The following is a 21,766-nucleotide window of genomic DNA, read 5'->3' on the forward strand; positions in this document are numbered from 1 at the left end:
CATTTTCGTTTATCCGGGAGTGACGCACTGCCAAGATGGCGACGGCTGGCTCCGCCCACTTTGGGCTTCAAAAATGCTCTTCAGAAACACTACGGGTGACGTCACACACACTACCTCCAATTTTTTTACAGTCTAAAACTGGTGTATATTCAGCATGATCCACACAGAGCACATTCCACCTACAGAAATGTTCAGAAGCGCATACCGTATTTTCCGGACTATTAGTCGCACTTTTTTTTCATAGTTTGGCTGGTCCTGCGACTTATAGTCAGGTGCGACTTATATATCAAAATTAATTCATACTGACTGAGATGAACCAAGAGAAAACATTACCGTCTACAGCCGCGAGAGGGCGCTCTAGTTAGCGGAGTTGTTCAGAAGCGACACCGAGGAAGAACTCAATGTATTCAGTGTTGAGAGTGAGATCGGGAGCTTGGTGAACTTGCTGACCGGTAACTTGTTGGACTCACTGGCTAATGTTAATGTAGACTATTCAGCCTCCCAGTATATGTTCTTTATGCTAATGTGCAGCTGAATAACTGTTAATGTGTTACGCTAACACACCGGACACTATTCAGCTGTTGTTCTGTGTGCTGTTGTGGAGCTGAATAACCTTTCCAGATTAAATGTCTGTTCTTGGTCTTGGATTTGTGAAATAAATTTCTAAATAAATGCGACTTATAGTCCAGTGCGACTTATGTTTTTTTTTTCTCTTCATGACGCATTTTTTGACTGACGCGACTTATACTCCGGAAAATACAGTACTAGAAATGTACATGTATCCAATGTTCATCACACGCTTTACAGCACTACATTAATAAACAGCAAGTCATTGAATAATTCACATGCTCCATCTAATAAAAATACAAGCGTCATGTTTCTGCTTTGGGCTCCAACCCTTATCAAACACACCAGAACAAGCTAATCGAGGCCTTCCGGATTACTAGAAGGCTACAGGCGTAAGAGTTTGATCAGGGATGGAGATAAACTCTGCAGGAATGCCTGCAAATGCAATGTTTGTTTTTACAAAAACTTGAGGGACGAATATTTGAAGTTTAGAAAAAGCGGCATGTTTATTGTAAGTGTATGCGTAGATTGCGGAGCGACACATCGGTGTGTGAAACCCTGTGCTGGCTGATGTGATGCAGATTTATTGTGCTGGTTTTAAAGGTTGCATGTTTGAACTCCTCCAAATACATTCCCAGCACACAGAGTAAGATTAAATGCATGTGCTAAATAACAGTCGTGTCGTGTTGCATAATGAATGCGGTGTGTGGTGTCACAGAATGACGGCCCTGTGCGGACAGTGTGTATGATCTACTGGGGAGGTTGCCATGGAGACAGCAGTGCGATGATTGGTAGTGCTTTCCAAAGTATTATTCACACACACACACACACACACACACACACACGACTGAACAGGTCAGGTAGGAAGATGTGTGCATTATAGCAGGAGCATTTGTAAGTACAGGTGCTAAGGCTAACAACACTCGTGTCATGCTAACACTGGGTCTGTGCTTTTACATGCATGTATTGACGATACAACTTCCTTTTTGATGTCTTTCAGTCTTACAAATCTTTGAATTTGGACTGAAAGTGTCACTATAGTGACTGTTTATGAGTCATAACCTCACCTGCCTGATTAATAAACAACTTTTGATCAAAAGACGCGGCTTCATATCGACAGAAACCGCTTGAATGTTTCACGACAGGAACAGGTGATAAGACGCGTTCTTGATCAGATAATAAGGAAGCTGGGATTTATCTCCAAATAGAATATCCTGCTTATGATTTAAGCAAAATTAAATAAATCACAGAAAAGGCCGCTTATGCCTAGGTGGGTTTGGCCCTTTTTTCTCCATTTAGTGCAATTGTAAGAACAAACATGGTGGTACAAATCTTATTTTGTATTAAATATAGTCACTTTTAAAAAGTGTTTGTTAGAGACAACACAAAGCGGAGTGACTATATTCTCTATATCACACAGCTCCAGCAACTCACTAATTCTACATTATATAAAAAAGGACACATAACATTATATAACATCTTATCATATGTGACCCTGGATCACAGCACCAGTCTGGAGCCGCACGGGTATATCTGTGGAAATAGCCAACTATACATCGTATGGGTCAAAATGATCAATTTTCTTTTATGCCAAAAATCATCAGGATATTAAGATCATGTTCCATGAAGATATTTAGTAAATGTCCTACCGTAAATATATAAAACATGTATTTTTGTGAGTGAATGCAGCACAATCGTGAACATAAATGCACAACTTTAAAGGAGATTTTCTCAATGTTTACATTTTTTTTGCTCCTCAGATTCCAGATTTTCAATAGTTGTGTCTCGACCAAATATTATCCTATCCTAACAAACCATACATCAATAAAGAGATAATTTATTCAGCTTTCAGATGATGTATACATCTCAATTTCAAAAAATGTACACGTGACTGGTTTTGTGTTTCAGGCTCACATATGCTGAACCAATGGAGAAACAAACGCTCAGGTGTGAAAGCACACTTACATTACCATATGAGATTTCTCAATTTCACTACTGTCCTTTCACTGTTCTCAATACCAAGCCAAAGGCATTTAAAACATCCAATAAGGTTAAAGAAAAAAAAAGCAGCATGCAACCTAGGGGTGGGTGAGATGGACAAAATCTTTCATCACCATATGAGATTTCTAAATACCAATTTGGTGCAACAAAACTGAAGTGCAGGATATTCTCCTTACCTGTGTCAGTCATGGGTTGTGAGCAGCAGGCGTCACTGCCGCTGGGTAGCATACAGCTAACGTTCGGCTGGACACGCTGCTGAAAGTGAGCGCTGGCGTGTCCCATCACATGGTTCCCGAGAGGAACCTGTCCGCTTTGGTTCACGGGTCCACAGTTTCCCATCGCTGTCGCCTGCATCTGGTTGATCCTGCCTGAATACTGGCTCTGGGTCTCCATCATGGCGTCGGCCGGGCCGTGCAGTCGCTGCTGAACCTGAGCGTTCTGAGCCGCCACACCAGAGGTCACGACCCCCTCGGCGAAGTGCACACGCCCCCCCGGACTCACGAGCCCTGGGTTTCTGCTCCCCCTGCCCATGTGCGAGCTGTGGTTGCTCAGAGACTGGAGTAGCTGAGCCATTGACGTGTTGGATGGCATTCGAGGGGTTTTTCGCATCTGCTCGGCGGATGGCGTTCTCATGCCGGTCATGTTGAAGAAATTCTCATGGTTGGTAGCGTTTGGAGGATGTTTACGCTTGCGGAGAGGGTCGCGTTGCTGTGCCATTAGCTTATCCCGAAGCGCCGCGCGCCCACTCTGGGCTTCGCTAGGTATAACCATACCAGGGTTTGGTGGCAACATGTGTGTTTCAACAGCTCTGTTGGTTTCACCCGCACTTAGAGGGCAAGTGCCACCGGCTCCTCCGATCTTGTTTTGATTTGCTAGCTGTGCTTTGGCGGCGGCTGAGAGGAGACTGCTGGCAGGGAACGAGGCAGCGTTGTGTTGGTTAAGGATCTGGTTCAGTGGCATTCCCAAAAGGCCCGGGAGCTCCTTTTCCTTCGTGGGAGGATACATGGGGTTGTGCTGACTGCTCATCCCTGCCAGCAACTGGGGTGGGATTTCTTTGTACTGGTGGATACCGTCCGGTTTGCCAGATGGGCTTGAAGGCAAAGCCGGTCGTGGGGAGCTCATTGAGGACCTCGGCGAGCGTGGCGGGACCTTTATCGTGGCGCACGGGGGAACGGCGAAGCTTCCTTGCTCGGATGAGGTTGACGAGGAACGGGAACGTTGTGGAGACGCTTCAATTCGGTTCAAAGCCGGCCCGGACATGTGCACAGGAGAAGTGACGGGCGACGGGGAGATTGATGTGGCTGTGCCGTGCGAAGTCCTCGTCATGTGACCGACCGGTTTCACCGTGGGTAAAGGCAGGTTGCTCGGCAATGGGACGATTGCAGGAGGGATGTTTACATTCATCATTGGTACCTGAGAGTGGGTGTTGGGTTGGAAAGTGGGATTGGGTTTACTAGGAATGGGATCCAGGATGCCAAGAGGGTCTTTTTCGGAGCTCACTTGTTTATTCTGCAGGGAACAGGAAGCAGACGATTATCATTAGTTCATACTGTACATGAATGATACATTTTATGGCCTTTTCTGTGATTGGCCAGTTTGTTGTGATGGTTTCAGTTATTTATTGAATTGAATAAATTAATAATTTAAAGGTGTTAACTGTAATCTTACACTGCAAACTTACAAAGGATTATATTAATCACAATTATTTAACGAATGAAGCACACAAAAAAAAGTATGACAAAGCCCTAAAACTGCCAACTAATCGTCAAAGCCCTAAAACCGACAATTAATCGGCAAAGCCCTAAAACTGGCAATTAATCGGCAAAGCCCTAAAACTGGCAATTAATCGACAAAAGCCCTAAAACTGGCAATTAATCGGCAAAGTTCTAAAACTGGCAATAAATCGACAAAGCCCTAAAACCGATAATTAATCGACAAAGCACTGAAACGGGCAATTAATCGGCAAAGCCCTAAAACCGCCAATTAATCGGCAATGCACTGAAACCGGCAATTAATCGTCAAAGTCATAAAACTGGCAATTAATCGGAAAAGTCATAAAACTGGCAATTAATCGACAAAGACCTAAACCCGACAATTAATCGACAAAGCCCTTAAACTGGTAATTAATCGTCAAAGCACTGAAACAGGCAATTAACCGACAAAGCCCCAAAACCGACAATTAATCGGCAAAGCACTGAAACGGGCAATTAATCGACAAAGCCCTAAAACCACCAATTAATCGACAAAGCACCGAAACCGGCAATTAATCGGCAAAGTCATAAAACTGCCAATTAATCGACAAAGTCCTAAAAGCGTCAATTAATCGACAAAGCCCCAAAAACGGCAATTAATCGGCAAAGCCTTAAAACCACCAATTAATCGGCAAAGCACTGAAACTGGCAATTAATTCGACAAAGCCTTAAAACTGCCAACTAATCGTCAAAGCTCTAAAACCGGCAATTAATCAACAAAGCCCTAAAACTGGCAATTAATCGGCAAAGCCCTAAAACTGCCAACTAATCGTCAAAGCCCTAAAACTGCCAACTAATCGTCAAAGCCCTAAAACTGCCAACTAATCGTCAAAGCCCTAAAACTGCCAACTAATCGTCAAAGCCCTAAAACTGCCAACTAATCGCCAAAGCCCTAAAACCGGCAATTAATCGCCAAAGCCATAAAACCGACAATTAATCGACAAAGCCCTGAAACTGGCAATTAATCGACAAAGCCCTAAAACGGCCAACTAATCGTCAAAGCCCTAAAACTGCCAACTAATCGACAAAGCCCTAAAACCGACAATTAATCGCCAAAGCCCTAAAACCGTCAATTAATCGACAAAGCCCTAAAACTGACAATTAATCGACAAAGCCCTAAAACGGCCAACTAATCGTCAAAGCCCTAAAACTGCCAACTAATCGCCAAAGCCCTAAAACTGGCAATTAATCGGCAAAGCCCTAAAACCGACAATTAATCGGCAAAGCCCTAAAACTGGCAATTAATCGTCAAAGCCCTAAAACCGACAATTAATTGACAAAGCACTGAAACAGGCAATTAATCGGCAAAGCCCTAAAACCGCAAATTAATAGACAAAGCACTGAAACAGGCAATTAATCGACAAAGTCATAAAACTGGCAATTAATCGGCAAAGCCCTAAAACCGACAATTAATTGACAAAGCACTGAAACAGGCAATTAATCGGCAAAGCCCTAAAACCGCAAATTAATAGACAAAGCACTGAAACAGGCAATTAATCGACAAAGTCATAAAACCGGCAATTAATCGCCAAAGCCCTAAAACTGGCAATTAATCGGCAAAGCCCTAAAACCGACAATTAATTGACAAAGCACTGAAACAGGCAATTAATCGGCAAAGCCCTAAAACCGACAATTAATTGACAAAGCACTGAAACAGGCAATTAATCGGCAAAGCCCTAAAACCGCAAATTAATAGACAAAGCACTGAAACCGGCAATTAATCGACAAAGTCATAAAACTGGCAATTAATCGGCAAAGCCCTAAAACCGACAATTAATCGACAAAGCACCGAAACTGGCAATTAATCGACAAAGCCCTAAAACCGACAATTAATCGGCAAAGCACTGAAACGGGCAATTAATCGACAAAGCCCTAAAACTGGTAATTAATCGGCAAAGCACTGAAACAGGCAATTAATCGGCAAAAGTTATAAAACTGGCAATTAATCGGCAAAGCCCCAAAACCGACAATTAATCGGCAAAGCACTGAAACTGGCAATTAATCGGCAAAGCCCTAAAACGGGCAATTAATCGGCAAAGCACTGAAACGGGCAATTAATCGGCAAAGCCCTGAAACTGGCAATTAATCGTCAAAGCCTTACAACCGGCAATTAATCGCCTAAGCCCTAAAACCGACAATCTATCGCCAAAGCCCTAAAGCAGACAATCAATGAATCGACAAAGGCCTAAAGCAGACAATTAATCGCCAAAGCCCAAAAGCAGACAATCAATCGCCAAAACCTTAAAACCGGCAATTAATCGCCAAAGCCCTAAAGCAGACAATTAATCGCCAAAGCCCAAAAGCAGACAATCAATCGCCAAAGCCCCAAAACCGGCAATTAATCGACAAAGCCCTAAAGTAGGGCTGGGCGATAAATCGATTTTATCGATTAACTCGAATGTGTAGTGTACATCGATGTGTTTGAATGAAAATCGGTTTTCTCTATAATATCCGCCGACGCTCCCCTCTGGGCTCCCGTAGTTCCGAACATGCTCAGCGCGTTTGCCATAGAGCTACAATAAAGCAGACAATCAATCGCCAAAGCCCTAAAGCAGACAATCAATCGCCAAAGCCCTAAAGCAGACAATCAATCGCCAAAGCCCTAAAGCAGACAATCAATCGCCAAAGCCCTAAAACAGGCAATTAATCAACAAAGCACTGAAACGGCAATTAATCGGCAAAACAGTCAATTAATTGTCAAAGACCCAAAACAAGCGACTAATCGTCAAAGCCTAAAACAGCCAATTAATCGACAGACGCAAAACAAGCAATTAATCGGCAAAGCCCTCAAACAGGCAATTAATCAATAAAGCCCTAAACCAGGCAATTAACCGACAAAGCTTAAAACAGGCAATTAACCGACAAAGCCCTAAAACAGGCAATTAACCGACAAAGCCCTAAAACAGGCAATTAACCGACAAAGCCCTAAAACAGGCAATTAACCGACAAAGCCCTAAAACAGGCAATTAACCGACAAAGCCCTAAAACAGGCAATTAACCGACAAAGCCCAAAAACAGGCAATTAACCGACAAAGCCCTAAAACAGGCAATTAACCGACAAAGCCCTAAAACAGGCAATTAACCGACAAAGTCCTAAAACAGGCAATTAACCGACAAAGCCCTAAGACAGGCAATTAATCGACAAAGACCCAAAACAGGAAATTAATCGTCAAAGCCCCAAAACAGGCAATTAATCATCAAAACAGGCAATTAATCATCAAAACAGGCAATTAACCGTCAAAACCCTAAACCTGGCAATTAATCTGCATAACCGCAAATATTTTTCAGACAATTATTCATCATTCCAAATTTCGAACGAGCCAAGAGGGTCTTTCTCAGAGCTCACCTGTTTGTTCTGCAGGGAACAGGGAGTCGACGGAGCGTTGTGGTGAAACACCGTTCTGCTCGAGTCCATGCCGGGCGGGTAGTTGCACATGGGCTTTTTCATAACGGGGCTCTTGTTTGGGACTGGCGGCGACAGAGGCATGTTAGTCCTGCCAGCCATTACGCATGACGACTGTGTGACGGGCGAGCCGTGCATCATGACCCCGGGAGAAGACAAAGGGATTCGGCTGTTGCTGTGGATTGCGCTTGGACTAGCGGTTCCCTGGAAGCCACAGGGGTTGCCAATAGCGTCAGTTCTTGGGGACAGAGAACCGTCCCCGAAGGCTTGCGAGGGAGGGCTCAGCATGACTCTGCGGTACGGAGACTTGGGCCCCGGGTCCCCGCTGGCCATCCTCTGTCGGGAGAACGCAGGGAAAACGTCCTGCGGGACGCACCGATCCGGAGAGAAGTGCCGCTGCCCCGCCGCCATCATCACCTTATACGGGATCTTACATTCTGACTGGCCCTCGTGGGTTTTATTCCTTATTGCTCGAGCCTGTGCGGTCGGGGTCATGGAGGTCACACCTGCAGGAAGACACAGAGTCGCTGTCAATCATTTAGTGTAGGGCTGCAAAACGATTAATCGCGACTAATCGTTTGCAGAATAAAAGTTTTTGTTTACATCCTATATGTGTACTGTGTATAATAATTATGTATATATAAATACACAAACATGCATGTATAATTTTAAGATTTTTTATATATATATATATATATATTATGTATAATTATATATAATATAAATTATATTTAAATATAAAAATTTATATAAACATGTAAATATTTTTTAAATATATACATGCATGTGTGTGTATTAATAAATACATCATTATTTTACACAGTACACACACATATATGATGTAAACAAAAACTTTTATTCTGCAAACGATTAGTCGCGATTAATCGTTATGCAGCCCTAATTTAGTGTGCAGTTCCTTCTTTACTTCAGGGTTTCCCAATGAGGCTATATGAACCTCTAGGAGTTTGTGCAAGATAATATTAACAGGCATTAATTAGAACTGTAAATAACAGCCATTGGTTGTTATTTGCGATAAACTGTGATATTCTGTGACATTTATTATATTTATCAAAATGTTAGGATTAGTTAATTTACATCATTAGAACCTCTAATGCAAAGCACAGTTCAATTACCAAATACTGAGGAAAAAACATGCACAAGATTAAAAAGGGGGAAACATAATTCAAAAAAGGTGCTTGTTCAGATATATGTTCATATTAAAGTGCCCCAATAATGCTATTTTAAAGGTTCCTAGTTTTCTTTTTGAGTCTCCTACAACAGGTTTACATGCATGCAAGGTAAACAAAAAAAGAAATTTCCTCATGATAGACATTGCAGCATCAGCTCTTTTCTCAGTGTCTGAAAAAGTTTTGATCAAGGAGTCAGTCTCTCTAAACCCCGCCTTTCTGAGAGCTGCTCAGCTCTGATTGGTCAGATGGCCCAGTCTGCTGTGATTGGTCGACTGCTTGCAGCGCGTGTCAGAAACAAAACACCAAATTGGTTCACCAAATCTGAACTAATTTCAGGCAGTTCAGAATCGCTTTCTTTTGGGAGACAAAAACTAAATTTATCTGCACTTTGAAACTTTGCAGACGTTTTACATTCACAAACCGCTTTATTACACACTACATTAAAGGTAATACCAGGAAAAAAACATAACAGGGGCACTTTAAATGACTCCTGTCCGAGAAGACGTCATACTTGTGCCTCCACCAGGACTGGTGAGTGTTAGCGAGGGAGGCGGCAGCTCCATGCTTCTATGCAGCGTGGCGACAGCGATAAGCTTCCTCTTGTGGATGCAAAGCTTCGTAACATCCTCATCAGCCTTCACGTCCTCTGCGGTCCTCTGCTTCACCACCGCACCAGGATCAAAATTAAAAACCTAAGAGAACAAAATTGTCAGAGCAAGCCTTGAGATTCGGCATAAAGTCTTAGTTTGCTTTGAGATTTAATCGCCTCTAAATGTCACGTTGAATAAACAAAGTCAATGATGCCACATTGATTACTGGAAGTTATCCCCACATAGTCAAATTCCTCACCTAGAATAGTATGCGTGGAACGAGTAATGTGTTGGAATAAGCAGTATTTATGAAACAAATGGCATGCATTTACATTGTAGGTCACATGACAATGCCAACATGGTATCTCCATGAACATACAAATGAGCAGAATAAAGGCGTTTTAAGATTTTAACTTGACACAGGGTGCAATACAGGACTTTTTACAGCACCTTTTTTAAGGACTTCATATAATACAATATACAATTTATTCTTTCATACAATTGACCTTTAATTTCTCACGTTTTTTTCATAATTTTCGGAATATAAACAGAATATCATATTGGAAAAGAATAAAGACTAAGGACGGAAAGTTAAAAGTACATATAATACACTTATATAATTCCTATTTAATAAATAATTATTTATGAATAATAATTATTTAACTAATTAAATCAATAAATACAGCCTCTAATGATCATCAGTATGCTGCATTACCTACTTTTCATAAAGTACTGTGCGGTGAATTCTTCCTTTAGAAACTGTTATTAATTTCCTGTGTTTTAGACACTGGTGGCATTACACATTGTTACACTATATTCACAATGAGCATTCTTAGATGCTGGATAATTAATTATTAATTATTAATTTTAATTCAGGATTTTTATCTGGTTTCAGAACTGATCTTGTATGTGGTTAAATAACTGCACAGAAAAACATTAAACGCCCTGATGCGTAGACCTAAAATACTCATGTACATGAGGAAACACACACTTCCCTACTAAATAGTAGGTGGAAAACAGTATGTGACAAGATTAGTGTGTCTGGATTCACAGTACTTATAAAAGAGTAGGCAAAATGAACCCGGATGACCGACTTCTTCTGGTGTGCATACGATGGACACTTTCCAATCCCATAAGGCCACGGGAGAGGATTTATGAATGGCAGTGAAGGCACTGACTCTGTTAGGTCACATGACTGTGACAACATGGTGAATGTATTAATGAGTTACATTTATATAGCGCTTTTCTGGGTATTCAAAGCGCTTTACATAGAACGGGGAAATCTCCTCAACCACCACTAGTGTGCAGCTCCACCGGATGATGCGACGGAGAGACCGTGATGAAGCCAACCAGTGTATATCAGGGATGGTAAGATTCACCGATTCGCATCGGTGCATCGGCATAAAAGCTAACGATGCATCGGATACAAGTTGGCATTTGTATCGCGATGCATCGTTTCTAACATATCTGCATTGGTAAAAAACGATTTATTCATATATAATTCTTAGTAGATGCGCTATACTTTTACTATTTAGAAAGTGACCAATCATTTGTGACCAATATTTTATTATGTAACTGCTGCGTTCACACTGAATGCGGATAGAGCGTCTGGAGCGAGTGATTTCCATGTTAAGTCAATGTAAAGATGTGTTGACGCGCGTCTGGTGGTCCTGCGGCGCGATAGACGCGTTTAGTGCGGTGGACGCGATTTCGCCTCATTCGCGCGTCCAGTTCGACTAGATTGATTTCTCCTTCCTGAACTGTTGCTCGAGCGCGTTCGCTCATCACCACTGCTCGTGAATATGACGTCACAACACTACGGAGACCGAGGCTAAATGTGCTACCTTAAAGTAAATCTGGCTTACAGAAGTCTCTGACTGCCAATAATAGCTTTTCATATTATTTTTTTTACATTTGAATACAGTTATGAAAGACCTGTTTGCACAGTCTGCTTTCTGGTCACTGTTAGCCGACTGCTGAAATCACATTATCTGCTGGCAAGTTCCGGAACATTTCTTTATTGTTTATCCCTGAGCATCCTTTCACTGTTGAATGTGTGACTGGAGACAGAACAGACAAAATAATGTCTGATTTTTATTTAATCTTTTGGTTTTGTGAAAACCAAATCTTTTGTTTGTGAAAGAGCCATGCGAGCCTACTTTATGATTTGCTGTATGTCTGAACAAAAGAAATAAAAGTGAACTATCTATACCATATTGAATTGCATAGCATCATATTTTTCTCCATTGCATCGCATTACATTGAATCGCATCGCGATGAATCGAAATCGGATCGCACCGCAATACAAGTGAATCGTATTGCATCGCATCGGTAGCTGCTTATATGTATCTTTAATGTATTGTAGGCTATGCATCGAGATGCGTATCGCATCGGCCTCAGTTATGGAGATGTAGTGTATATATATATATGGGGATGAGGAGGCCATGATGGACAGAGGCCAAGATGCCGGGATGCCTATGTAAAGCGCTTTGAGTACACGGGGTTATGGGATTTTTAATGACCACAGAGAGTCAGGACCTCGGTTTTACATCTCATCCGAAGGACGGCGCTCTTTGGCAGTATAGTGTCCCCATCACTACACCGGGGTGTTAGGACCCACACAGACCACAGGGTGAGCGCCCCCTACTGGCCTCACTAACACCTCCTCCAGCAGCAACCTGGTTTTCCCAGAGTCTCCCATCCAGTGCTAAACAGACTCAGCCCTGCTTAGCTTCAGTGGGCAACCGGTCTTGGGCTTAGTTTCTAGCAGTAGCAAAGTAATTACTTATTCAAAATAAGCACCTAGTCAGAGAGTATGTGATTTCCCACACAGCCACTATGATCTGAATTATTCATCCCTCATGTCATCCTCAATGTATATGACTTTCTTTCTTCAGACAAAGTCAAACGAAGATTTTTAGTGAAAATAATCCCTCTCTGAGAGTCCATGTAATGCCACTGAATGGCTGCCGCTCATAAAAACACACTCCGAGACGGTCATTTGAGCATTTATGAGACGGACATTACTCCACAATGCACTTAGGTTTATGTCACGCTGAACTTGTGAAAGCGCCAAGGAAAAAATTATTTCGGATTATTTTACTAAAAATCTTCGTTTGTGTTTTTCTGAAGAGAGAAAGTCATACATCAGGGATGATATGAGGGTGAGTAAATGAGCATTTTATTTTTGGTTGAACGGTCCCTTTAACAGTCTATTAACAGCATCACTACTGTCAGAGAAAAAACAGGGAAGTACGGCTGAGTTTGCATTGGAAATAAACCGAAAAGCAGCACTTTTAGCCAGAACAGCTTATATTCATGACACAAATTACCTTTAAAAAAAACCCTGACTTTTTGACTGTGCTCTTTTTGTTGTCTAGTATCTGATACTGTTTTTACAGACTAAACTTTAAATGATTAAATCAAAATGAATCGTAAATCAATTCAGGCCATTTTGCAAACCCTATTATCAGTGACGATGTAAATGAATAAGCTATGTAATAGCATGTATATGTCATAGATGTATACGCCTATGCTATGCTATGCAATAATGTGGCTTTTGTAAACATGTCCAGGGTGTATGCGTGGTGTTTGCTTCAGTACTGACCTTGGGTAGGATGAGAGGACACTCCAGACCACATTTACAGGTGCCATCAGTCAGCAAGTAAGACTTCACCTGCTCGAGGCAGGACAGCACTGATCCACTTGGACTGCACACACACACACACACACACACATTACACTATTACTTTACAGAATTGGTCTCATATTCAATGAAGTTTGCAGTAGGGATGCACCGATATGAACATTTTGGCCGATACCGATAACCGATAATTCTTTATATTTGAAAGCCGATAACCGATATATTGGCCGATAAATCTAAATCCAAATTTTGATATAACTTTTGAGAGCCTGGTTACAAAAACAAGTCTCACCATTAAAATCCATGTCCCAAACACACAATTATATAAGATTCTCATAATTGTGTGTAGCCGATGTACTCCACATGTTGCACTTCACTGTATTTTCCTTTTTTTAAGTGATTCCAAATCATATTTCAAGCAATTTAAAACCATCATGGCGAATCCGAAGAGTCTCAGGCTCAAGGAAATAATCCATTATATATCGGCTTTAATATATCGGACAAATTTTCTTGTCGGGCCGATAGCGATAACATTCAAATTAAATCGTGCATCCCTAGTTTGCAGCATTGATTGTTAATTCCCCGTTTATCAGGGTGAAGCTGCTTTGTATAAAGCGCTACAGAAATAAAGGTGACTTGAGAATTACAGTATTGTACTTTATAGCAGAGTTATCCCTGCTAGATGAGGACTTCTGTTTCTCTGTACCACACTGGAAAAGTAGAGCAATGAGGCGTTTCCTTGAGCGCTTACATTTTCCTTATTTGGATGGCAAAATTGTGATTTAAATTGAACTGCACAATTATTGCGGTCATCCCATGTTTGTGGTTAATAACACGAGACACTCGTCTAGAGACACGTTTTTAAAAGCTGAACTTGCTAGAAACATGTTAACAACATGAAAAAACACATTGTTAAAGGCACACCGTGGAACTTTTGACCTAAAGAGTTGAAGCATATGAGTTGTTTTAAATGATTATTCAGGCCAATATACAGTGTTTGACACTACCAATGCTCCGAGCGGGGCTGCCCTCTTGAAATACCGCCTATGTAAGTTTGGAGGAGACGGACCGTCTTTGGACAGGTCATGTGACCTGGAGAACGAATCACTTTACGACCGTCACGTGACCACAAGCTCTGATATGCTCAAGGAGCTAACGCTTTTGCTACTATTTTTCCGCCTGCTCGACTCCTGGCCATGGCTGAGGCAAGGAAAAGTTTAAAACTGCTCCTGAGGAGGCAAGAAAGAGAAAACGCGAGAGGGATCGTGCGAGAAGCTCTCTCGTTTCTCCCCGGCTCTCCCTCGTCGTCCTCCGCGTCCTCCTCCTGTTTCGGGACTCTGAAGATTATTCAAGGGGCGAAGAAAATGATGACTGAAAATAAAACATTTAGAACAGGAGAGAGGCCGCACTATGCATTAATAGTCTTTTTATTTGCACAAACGCGTTTCGGCGCGTACTCTTCAGTTTGCACACTGAAGGCGGCCTCTCTCCTGTTCTAAATATTCTAAATATTCAGGCCAGCACTCTTAAAGTTTACGTTTAATCACTGAGTGAAGCCCGCTCCTATTCCCATTTATTTATTGAAAATAAAACATAAACATCGGCATAAAAGTGGATATATAATGTTATATTTACTGCGAAGTCGTGAATTCGTGTAACAAAACTGATGTCAAAACCTACTGCCGTTATTTGTAGGCTTCAGTTTGTTTGTCCTTTTACAAATTCATATATGCGTGTATTATTCGTGGCTTATATGATTTTAGATACAAATGTCTATGAATTTGAATCTAAAATCATATAAGCCTCTAATAATACATAGTTTACTACAGGAAAAACACAAATAAGAGGACTCCAAAACCAACACAATAACAACTTAGTTTTAGGTACAAAACGTCTATATCCTGCTCCTGCCGATCGACTGTCCTGCACAGTTTACCTCCAACCCTAATCAAACACACCTGAAGCAAACAATTAACGTCTTCAGGATCGCTTGAACATTAAAGTGTGTTTGATTAGGGTTGGAGATGAACTCTGCAGGACAGACAGGAGCAGGGTTGGGCACCCCTGGTCTATGCGACTTACCTGACCAGTTATTTTCTGTTCACTTTTGTGCAATTCATTTATTAAGTGGATGTCTTCTTTACTTTTGCGACAGTGCTGCGGCGCTTGTGGCCTCTAGGGGCGCTAGACGTGAAAGTTACAGGTCTAGCGCCCCTAGTGGCCAAAAGTTCCGCGGTGTGCCTTTAACATAAATTAGCATGTTACTAACATGGAACAGCACTTTGTTATTATGATTTATTTTTTTGGCACATTCCAAACATGAATTAGCATGTCGCTAGCATGTTTTAGCACGTCGCTAACATGAATTAACACATTGTTTGCATGAATTTGCATTTTTTTAACACATTGTTAACCTGAATTAACATGTTGCTAGCATGAATTAGCTTGTTAGTAGGGCTGTTAAACGATTAATCGCGATTAATCACATCCAAAATAAAAGTTTGTGTTTACATAATATGTGTGTGTACTGTGTAGAATTATTATGTATAAATACACACACATTCATGTATATATTAAAGGAATAATTGCATTTATATAGGCTACTGTATATAAATTGTAAATATTTTATATATAAATATAAGCAATTTTTCTTAAATATATACATGATTGTGTGTGTTTTTATATATATAAATAATTATACACAGTACACACACATATATTATGTAAACATAAACTTTTATTTTGGATGCGATTAATCGCGATTAATCTTTTGACAGCCCTATATAATATATAAATTGTAAATATTGTATATATAAATAACACATTTTTCTTAAATAGATTCATGAACGTGTGTATTTATATATACAAAATAATTATACATAGTACACACACATTTATTATGTAAACACAAACTTTTATTTTGGATGCGATTAATCGCGATTAATCGTTTAACAGCCTTAGTTGTTAGTATGTTTTACACGACCATTGAGGAATTTTAAGTATGTTACACACTTTACATGAAGACCCTGAAGGATCATACCAACTTGTGGGAAAGGGGTATTCAATGAACCCTTTAAACATAAGGAGAAAGTGCATGAAGTGAGAAGCCATACCTGATATACAGGACACCTGCGGCCTCCACCTTTCGCTGCCAGCCGATGGGCACCTGGGCGAGATGTCCTCTGCCGTCCCCACCCTCCCTTTCTTTACCTCCATTCATTTTTATGGACCAGTGCAAAACTCCTCGTGAGAGATCACACGCTCTTCTCTGTCCCGACACAATGTCTCATTCTGACGCTCAGAAGAGGGAAGACGGAGCACAACTTTCCCGGGACCGCAGTGAGACGGGCTCACAGCGCAGACCAGCCGCGGAACGGACTCATTACTTTTCCACTCGCCGCAGACAGGACCTCCGCTGCTAGAGTCCGACCAATCAAAGCCATGAGAAACAAGTCTGAAAGCGCTGACATAAAAGCACCTCAAATGACTAGACGCATGGAAAGAGTTGCAGCTCCCAGCAGGCAGTGGGACCCGCGGGTCCAGGTCAGGTGACGTGTCTTTACAGCGGACCGCACATGTCACGTTCTCTCGGCAGGTCTTCAGATGTGCTGCTCATCGTGGACCGTTTAGATGCAGCTCGCGGAAACTCATGGTTCCTAAAAAAGAGAGAAAATATTATAATCCAAACACTTATTAGATCGGATCTTTCGTCACACGCTCCTCTCAAACCTTTGTTATGCGAAAACTAACTAATAAATAATATAATTATAATATATATTTAATTAATAATAACTAACATGATGATCTGAAGGTGGAAGACTGAGTCTCATTAATGAATCTGTCATCATATTCTCAAAAATAAAAAATGCAAATGAAAGGAACAAAATGTAATTTGGTTTTAGGGCTGTGTATAATTAATTTGTATATATATATAAACACACATGCTTAGGCTATATTTAAGAAATATTTGCATGTATATATATTTATATACAATTTATATATAAATAATGAAGTCAGTAAATATTTGATCATATTCTCAAAGCTTCAAAATGCAACTGAAAGGAACAAAATGTCATTTGGTTTCTCTTTCTTTTCTTTTCTTTTTAAAGCCATGCCAGCTTCTATATTCCAGGTTTAAGCTAGTTATTCAAAAATAAATAAGATGTTTAAGATTCATTTTTTTCTAAAAACCTTAAAGGCTCATTCACATAGAGGACGATATCGATAAATATACTTCTAAAAATCGCTCTAAGTGTAAAAGAATAACAGAGTCCACACCACAACAATAAAGATAGAAACAATATCTTCACTTTCAGGATGATTTTTCTTAGCTGACAGCCAATCAGAATCCATCCTGCTTTAAAGCGCTCGAGCGTTTAAAGAGACAGACGACAATGTTATGTTAACAACTCTTTTCGACATTAATAATCATAAATGTTTCTTGAGCATCAGATCATCATATTATACTGATTTCTGAAGGATCATGTGACACTGAAGACTGGAGAAATTATGCTGAAAATTCAGCTTTGATCACAGGATTAAATTATATTTTACTAAATTTTACCGACCCCATTCTTTTGAACTCTAATGAGCAACACACATGTTGACAGGTGAGCTCTGATTGGTCAGGACAGATTAGCTCCACCTATATACCTTATGTAACCCCGCCCCTTTTCAGCGTTGCGCTCGTTTTTGGTCTTCCGGTCTGCATTTTCACAGCAATCTTCCGTATTTATAAAGGAAGGACTCGTTTTAAAATCTTCCCGGTCTACTGACATTTGTTAAGACTTCTGCTTTAAATGGCACCTATTATGTAGCCTGGCTATCGCCAGACCCAATTCTCGTTGAGTCTTGGGTCTGGGAACCACATGTGCATTTTCTCGTATTTGAGGCGTGGTTTACGAATGCCCGGCGCCGTTTATTGGGTGCTAAGAATGTCTATCAAATGCGCCTGTACGTAGCTCATAGCCAATCGTTTCCATTATACCAGATGACGTATGTAGAGTGACAGAAATTAGACGAAGTAGACGATGGGTAAGATATTTTTGTGTAAACAATGACGTTCAGCGACTATTGCCGTTTGTGCAAGATAAACATGAGGGTCGAAGGTATATATGGACACTCCACAGACATGTTTTTATAATAAAAAAACACAGATAGATGTCGTCATCGTCTTGCTGCTCCCTCCCCGTTCTGTGATTGGTTCCCTAGATGAGGCGAAAATCTGGTCCATGGTATCCAGACTGCCTTTCAGCGTGAATAAAATCGCGCTGCGCAAAGGCAGTATGGGGAAACCCAGGCTACCTATTATGCCCCTTTTCACAAGATGTAAAATAAGTCTCTGATGTCCCCAGAGTGTGTATGTGAAGTTTTAGCTCAAAATACCCCACAGAATTTTTTTTAAAACGCTCAGTTTTAGTGTGTCTCCTTTAAAAGTTAATGAGATGCGATTCCACGCACAGGGGGCGGAGCCTAACCAGCTCCCACTCAGAGCCAGGACAATCTCATCTCAGAAAGATGATAATATCAAAACAGAAACTCACAGTAACGGTGTTCGAGTCGGACAATAATGCCCACTGAGCTAGAGAAGATGAATAGAGATAGAACAGGTGTGTTTATTTTAATTACGTTTATAACTTATATATGCCATCTGCTCCACTATAAATACAAGCCTGCTATAGTAGTTAACTCCATCTGAATGATGACCAAAATACTGATGAGTTCAATTAAGTTTATTGTACATCACACAAAAGATGAAGCGTTAGTTTTACTGCAGAAAATCACTGTAAGAATAAACACAGTATAAGAAGTGCGCATTAAAGGTTGTGTAGGTCAGAATTGTCTAAAGAACTTTTCTTTCAAATTGGCTTAAACTGTCTTTATATACCAATACATAATTAAAATGTAAGTACTTTGAAAAAGAGAGTATACAAATTGAGTGACTATAGTGTATTTAATCTTCAAAAAACACAGCTCATTAATTCCTACCGGGACGAAACAAGTGATTGGCTTGCGCGACTGTCACTCTCCGTCGCCATGACTACCGCCGCTATTATTGGCTCTGCCCACGTGCGCGCAGTCGCGCACCCGTTTTTAGGCGGGAGGGAACGGAATTAATGAGCTGTGTTTATTGAAGATTAAATACACTAGAGTCACTCAGTTTTTTATACTCTCTATTTCAGAGTACTTGCATTTTAATTATGTATTGGTATATAAAGACAGTTTAAACAAATTTGAATAAAAGTTTTTTTAGACAATTCTGACCTACCCAACCTTTAAGTCTTATTATCCATAAACTCTCTCTCTCTCCCTTTCATTATCATGGAACATAACGCTACACAGCGAAGTACACAAAACACTCACAGTAAACAAATATACACACCTTTTCAGTGGTTGCTTTATAAACTGGTAAACTGTATATCTGTAAACGACTCGATGAGCTCGAGCTTTCAAAGTGCTCGCTCTCACTTTCATTTCTGCCGTGATCAGTAACATTAACGTTAGTCCTGTCGCTCCGGAGACTGTACGCGGATCACGAGAGCAGTTGTACTGATCAATCCTCGAGTAACAACGAGAGTAAATGAAGACTGCTATGTTTATTCTAACATCCAAAAAACCTCAATCGCTTTCGGAGACGTTCTACAGCGGCTCCAGCGTCGAAAAACAATGGCGGACTGTGTCCTGCTCACTCAGGGCGGGTCTATGCTCAAACTGCAGTGTCAATCAACAGTCGTGGGCGGGGCCTGTGTCCAGCTCACTCAGGGCGGGTCTATGCTCAAACTGCAGTGTCAATCAACAGTCGTGGGCGGGGCCTGTGTCCAGCTCACTCAGGGTGGGTCTATGCTCAAACTGCAGTGTCAATCAACAGTCGTGGGCGGGGCCTGTGTCCAGCTCACTCAGGGCGGGTCTATGCTCAAACTGCAGTGTCAATCAACAGTCGTGGGCGGGGCCTGTGTCCAGCTCACTCAGGGCGGGTCTATGCTCAAACTGCAGTGTCAATCAACAGTCGTGGGCTGTGTCCAGTTCACTCAGGGCGGGTCTATGCTCAAACTGCAGTGTCAATCAACAGTCGTGGGCGGGGCCTGTGTCCAGCTCACTCAGGGCGGGTCTATGCTCAAACTGCAGTGTCAATCAACAGTCGTGGGCGGGGCCTGTGTCCAGCTCACTCAGGGCGGGTCTATGCTCAAACTGCAGTGTCAATCAACAGTCGTGGGCGGGGCCTGTGTCCAGCTCACTCAGGGCGGGTCTATGCTCAAACTGCAGTGTCAATCAACAGTCGTGGGCTGTGTCCAGCTCACTCAGGGCGGGTCTATGCTCAAACTGCAGTGTCAATCAACAGTCGTGGGCGGGGCCTGTGTCCAGCTCACTCAGAGAGGGTCTACGCTCAAACTGCAGTGTCAATCAACAGTCGTGGGCGGGGCTTATGCAATTCTACGTCACATTGCATTGATTCTGAGAACAGCCCGTTCTGAGACAGTGCTTATGATTTATGGGGATTTTATGATTATAGGGTGGTTGTGTACACACACTGCCAACACACATTTATGTTCAAACACCATGTAAAAGTGAATTTTGCATAATAGGTGCCCTTTAAACTAGAGCCGGGACTTTAACATTATTAACGCATTTTAATCGCACTTATTTTTGCACCGCGGAACGTTTCTCACTGGATGAGTTTAGGCGGACCGATTATACTGGAACACCAACTAGCGTTCATATCTTCCATAGACAGTTCTAACTAAACGATAACTTCAGACAACAACAAACCACAGTGAACATGAACAAAGAAGCTGACGAGACCGCTTTGGTTGGCCCCGTGGATGGGACATTTTGTTATAAAAAACGAACGGATGGAAGCGTCGATAAGAGCATAGCACTGGTCTGCTGGACTTGGTTGAACAAAAATAAACAATATTTTGTTGCTTAAGCGTATTCAGTCATTATTCAATGGTATACTAAAAATCCATGTGAAAAAACTTACTTCTCACTGTTCTCAGGTCAAATATTTATGCAATTAAAATGCGATTAATTTCGATTAATTAATTACAAAGCCTCTAATTAATTAGATTAATTTTTTTAATCGAGTCCCTGCCCTACTTTAAACATTACAATCCTCATGATAACGTGTTAACTCTACATTAAGTAAATCCACTTCAAGAGTTAATTACTCCTGGACAGAGATGCCATAGAGATCCACAGAGCGACCGCAAAACCGGAAGTTCAAAGACAATATTCTAAAGATGATCGTTTCTCTGGCGCATAAGCTCTATATGAAAGATGAAATGTCGCACAGCAGACCTTTATAATGTGAAGGCGTCAGCAGGAGTAAATAACACACTGTTGATTTCAAAACGACATTTGAACAGAGCCCACAAAGAGAAAGATCATGTAGAAATCCTGGATGAATTTAGGGCACTTAATAAACAGTAAGGCTACGTACTTCAGACTGCAGGCAAAAGTGGCACAAACCACATGAATCTGATCTTTTCCATTCAGATTTATGTCACTTCCATATGTGACGCAGGTCAGATGTTTTGCCATGCGTCCTCAGTCTGAACAGTCGTATCAAAACATTCATGCAACTTTTACGTCTAGAGCAACATTCGTTTTTACTTTTTCAA

General features: G+C 41.3%; 1 protein-coding gene across 1 annotated transcript in view; it reads right to left on the minus strand.

Moving 5' to 3' along the window:
• mbd5 (methyl-CpG binding domain protein 5) overlaps nt 1–21,766 on the minus strand; it is a 34,394-nt gene that overhangs the window by 8,172 nt on the left and 4,456 nt on the right. Inside the window, exons 2-6 of the mRNA XM_079629350.1 lie at nt 16,259–16,801; nt 13,110–13,212; nt 9,424–9,604; nt 7,666–8,228; nt 2,745–4,077 (exon numbers count right to left, since the gene is read on the minus strand). Of these exons, the coding sequence (XP_079485476.1) occupies nt 2,745–4,077; nt 7,666–8,228; nt 9,424–9,604; nt 13,110–13,212; nt 16,259–16,365 (2,287 nt within the window). The 5' untranslated portion in view covers nt 16,366–16,801. The remainder of the gene's footprint in view (nt 1–2,744; nt 4,078–7,665; nt 8,229–9,423; nt 9,605–13,109; nt 13,213–16,258; nt 16,802–21,766) is intronic.

Source organism: Phoxinus phoxinus (assembly GCF_949152265.1).
Source record: "Phoxinus phoxinus genome assembly, chromosome: 11".
NCBI lineage: Eukaryota > Metazoa > Chordata > Actinopteri > Cypriniformes > Leuciscidae > Phoxinus > Phoxinus phoxinus.